At 53.7% G+C, this 3,974-nt stretch overlaps 1 protein-coding gene across 1 annotated transcript; it reads left to right on the top strand.

Annotated features, from left to right (window-relative positions):
* The first annotated feature begins 280 nt into the window (after positions 1-280).
* Positions 281-3,078, top strand: LOC123436146. Its single transcript, XM_045115613.1, has 2 exons — positions 281-1,196; positions 1,818-3,078. Exons 1-2 carry the CDS (start codon positions 1,137-1,139, stop codon positions 2,574-2,576), a joined length of 819 nt encoding a protein of 272 aa, XP_044971548.1. The 5' UTR covers positions 281-1,136; the 3' UTR covers positions 2,577-3,078.
* The last annotated feature ends 896 nt before the right edge of the window (positions 3,079-3,974 follow it).

Below are 3,974 nucleotides of genomic sequence, written 5' to 3'. Positions count from 1 at the left end.
AGAACATTTTATTATTGCAGGATGTGTATGTACTTCCTCCGTCACGGTTTAGAAGGCATGCTCGGAAATTTTCGGGAACCTAGCTGGTTATTGTTTGGCTATGAGATGAGATAAGAAATATAATTTACACTATGCATGCATATAAAAGTAGTAATTAGCAGCTAGAAGTAAATGCAACACGCCTTAAACCGTGTCTATTATGAAAATGCACGTAAATTTAAATGTGTCTTCTAAACCCTGACGGATGTAGTTGATATCATTATGATATTAATATATTTCAGAAAAACTACGGGGCCGGGTAAACATGGCAAGCACGGACAAAGCGTGAGCGAAACAGAAAATGCCTAGCACTATACTAACACATGCGGGACTAGGCCATTAGGACCACACAGTGCAAGCGTTGCATCTCAAATCAAATCAAGTGGGGTGAAACGTCCGCCCAAGTAGGGGGGAACACGTGCCCAAACCCCCAAGGAATAACGATCCGGGGTGCGCTCCGCCGGGTGCCCCGAGCATTTCGCTTCTTCGCTAATACTGTAGTAATCAGACCAAAACCTGAGGTCACAGAAGAGACGAGGCCTCGTTAATTAATCAGCCCGGCACTTGGCTTTCAGCCCCTGTTATTAATCAAAGGGATGCTCGACAAGGAATTGAAGGCCGCTTTGCGAATAACGCATCGGCCCGCTACTCCTTCTAATTAAGCCGGATTTGATTGATGAATGGATTAATTAAGCCGGGGTTTAGGAAGAGCGGCTACCAGAGAGGGGAGGAGGAAGACGACTTGGTTTGGTTCGGCCTGGGTGGACCGACTGACTTGGGACGATAAGAACGAGACACGCGCACTCGGAGCCGGAGAGAGAGACCCCTCCCATTCCCATTCCCATTCCCCTTCCCATTCCCGTTCCCGTTCCCGTTCCGTCCTACTAAACCCCTCCGTCGTCTACTTCTAGACGGACGCCCAGCACCCGTCCATATATCGCTTCTTCCGCCGCTCCGCCTCCACGCGCACCAACCGCCCGCCCTTCGATTCCCCCGAGGCCCCTGAAGAAGAAGAAGAAGAAGAAGAAGAAGAAGCAGCAGCAGCAAACAAGACCCATTCTTCTGGTTCTTGGTGCGGTGCGGTGCGGCGCGCGGGCATGGCCATCGACCACGAGTCGCCGTTCAAGGAGCTCCGCCTCAAGAACAGGAGGATCATGGTAATAATCGGTTAACCGACCCACCCTCCTCCCCTCTCCCGTAGCTTGTTGTGCTAGCTGCGATGGCGCATCGCCATTCCCCTCCTGCTTGATTGATTGGTGCTAGTGGTGCTGGTTTCTTGCCTCGTGCGCGCGTTTCGTTCTGTTTGGCCCGTGCTAGCTCCTGTCCGTGGTGAGGGGAGGGAGGGAGGAATGAGGGGAACTGGTTGCGTTACTGTTGCATCGGGCGCGCGGGTTGCTGCTGTGCCAGTTCGTGTCCATCCTGCGACGAATGGCGGTCAAACCATTGGTTGATTCTTCTTCTGCGTCTTCCCTCTCCCCCACCACCTAATTAATGGCGGTGTTTCTGTTTTGGTTCCGCGTCGTCGTCTCTCTGCTCCGGCATTTGGATTGGATGCCTTGGAATTTGGTGGAAGTACTGGTCCTAGCCTTCGTGTTTCTGTAGTTTCTTATCTCTGATTGACTGATTGATTGGTGAGGTATGGCTCGCCGTAGATTTCTGGCAATCTTGCCGGCGTTCCGACGAGATCGATTTCTCGCTTGTCAAAGACCCAATGTTTCCATCGCTGAGCATTTCTTGTTGACCTGACCGATCTTTCTTGTGGTGGTTGTTGTGTGCAGGGAGGCGGCGCCCCCGAGCCGGAGGAAGAGGAGGCGGAGCCGCAGGTGGCGGCGGCCACGGCGGCGGGGGAGGAACAGCAGTGGCCGCAGTGGCTGCGCCCGCTGCTGTCCGCGCGCTTCTTCGCGCAATGCAAGACGCACTCCGAGTCGCACCGGAGCGGCGAGTGCAACATGTTCTGCCTCGACTGCGCCGCCGGGGCCGCCGCCGGCGCGGCGGCGCTGTGCTCGCTGTGCCTCGCGCACGGGCACCGGGGGCACCACACCATCCAGATCCGCCGCTCCTCCTACCACGACGTCATCCGGGTGTCAGACATCCAGCGCTTCATGGACATCGCCGGCGTGCAGACCTACGTCATCAACAGCGCCCGCGTCGTCTTCCTCAACGAGCGGCCCCAGCAGAAGCAGCCCGGCAAGGGCGGCGGCGGCGGCGGCGCCGGGAGCGCCAACCTCTGCGAGGTCTGCAGCCGCAGCCTCCTCGACAACTTCCGCTTCTGCTCCCTCGGCTGCAAGGTGGCCGGCTGCTCCTCCGACGGGGGCGGCCGCCACGACAAGGCGAGGACGATGCGGGCCAGCAGGCTGAGCCGCGCCAAGGGCTCGTCGGACTCCGAGGCCGCCTCCTCCTCCTCTCCACTGCGCAATGCCGCCAGGCACAGCTTCACGCCGTCCACGCCGCCGCCGCCGCCGCCGCCTCCAGCGGCCAAGCGGCGCAAGGGCATCCCTCACCGGGCGCCGTTCGGCAACCTCATCATCGACTACTAGGCGCGCACCACCCGCCATTGACAAGCTACGACCCGCACGCCCAGTTGCAGAGTGAATGGGGTGAGAAAGCGGCCACCACTTCGGTGCCCGCCATTGCCTTTGGTTGTGCTTCTCGATGTGGATTCCACCAGTAGCTTTTCAGGGAGAAAGCAGGCAGGTGGACGGACGGAAACACAACTGAAAAAGCGCCAGCCTTTTCTTCTTCTTACTGCTTAAAATCATCTTCATCATCTAGGACAGACACCAAAAATTACCACCACACTACAGAGAGATTAATTACTGTATATGATTATGGCCCTGCTCTGCTACTACTGTCTCTACACTAGACTTCAGTTTTGTGGTTCATGTTTCTAGGTAATTACCCTAGCTAGAGTAATAAGCAACTGCCACTTGTTGGTCAGGTTTTGTGATGTCTGGCTCTTGTTAGTTTGTGCTTTCTTTATCTGTAAATATGGAGTGCTGGGAGAGGATGACTGCTTGTTAAAAACATGGTGTTGCTCAACCTTCAATCTTCTTTCCGTATGGGTCAATGGTTGGCTCCGGAGTACAGTATTATTCATCTCACTTGTTGTTGAGTTTACTTAACTGTGAGGCTTGCTTGACTGTGATGTTGGCGATTAGCTGACGCCGTCACGTTAATGCCACCCCCAACAAGCAAAGCCGCACAGCTTGCGTTGATGCAGGGGCAGCATGAATGTGATGGCCTGATTGATTATCACTTACTTGTAATCTAATCGTCTTGTTCTTGCTCCTGTGGCTGCGGTTGCGGCATTAAACTAAGCTGAATTTGAACGCTTCTGATACGATGGCGATCCGCCGGTCGACAGAGCAAGGCATATACAGTAGTATGATTGATGAACCCGACGCCGAACGAGAATTGTTTGCACCCAACAGGAGGGAAAGGGGGAAGGGAGATGCCGCATTTTCTGCATTAGGAACCGAGTACGTAATTCGCACGAGCATCTTCCTATCTCCGTAGTGCTGCAACTTTGCATATCGAACTTTGCTACAAGAATCGTCCGTCTTCAAAGAAGAATACGGAACATTGCGTGCATTGTGTTTGTGTGAATTGGAACAAAATATGCAAGGCAGGCAGCAGAGACTTTTTTTTCCTTTTAGTTTTATTATATGAAAATGGCAGCGAAAGCCCTCTTTCAGTGGGGTGGATGTCGACGTTGATTGATCAAGACGTGGATTGGGAAGAAAGATGCTCTGCGTTTTGGGATTTTTGGTTGGTTCGTGCCAATCTTCGCCGAGTCAAAAACCAGGAACGGCGTAAAATCTAGGGGAAATATGGTGCGTCGTGAAATGCGACATGATTGCTTCTGAGATTTTGTGCCCTTTGCTCCTCCAAGTCATGGCTTGTCAACTTTGAACGGTCTCCTTTGGAGTAGTATA

Source organism: Hordeum vulgare, chromosome 1H (assembly GCF_904849725.1).
Source record: "Hordeum vulgare subsp. vulgare chromosome 1H, MorexV3_pseudomolecules_assembly, whole genome shotgun sequence".
NCBI lineage: Eukaryota > Viridiplantae > Streptophyta > Magnoliopsida > Poales > Poaceae > Hordeum > Hordeum vulgare.
Note: the sequence above shows the minus strand (reverse complement) of the source record. Positions and strands in the feature narration are given on the sequence as shown.

What these genes read in the sequence shown, in the direction of transcription:
- LOC123436146 (XM_045115613.1), top strand. Translation starts at nt 1,137, where the DNA reads ATGGCCATCGACCACGAGTCGCCGTTCAAGGAGCTCCGCCTCAAGAAC. An exon ending in TCAAGAACAGGAGGATCATG is followed by an intron (nt 1,197 to 1,817) that starts GTAATAATCGGT and finishes TGTTGTGTGCAG; the next exon opens with GGAGGCGGCGCCCCCGAGCC.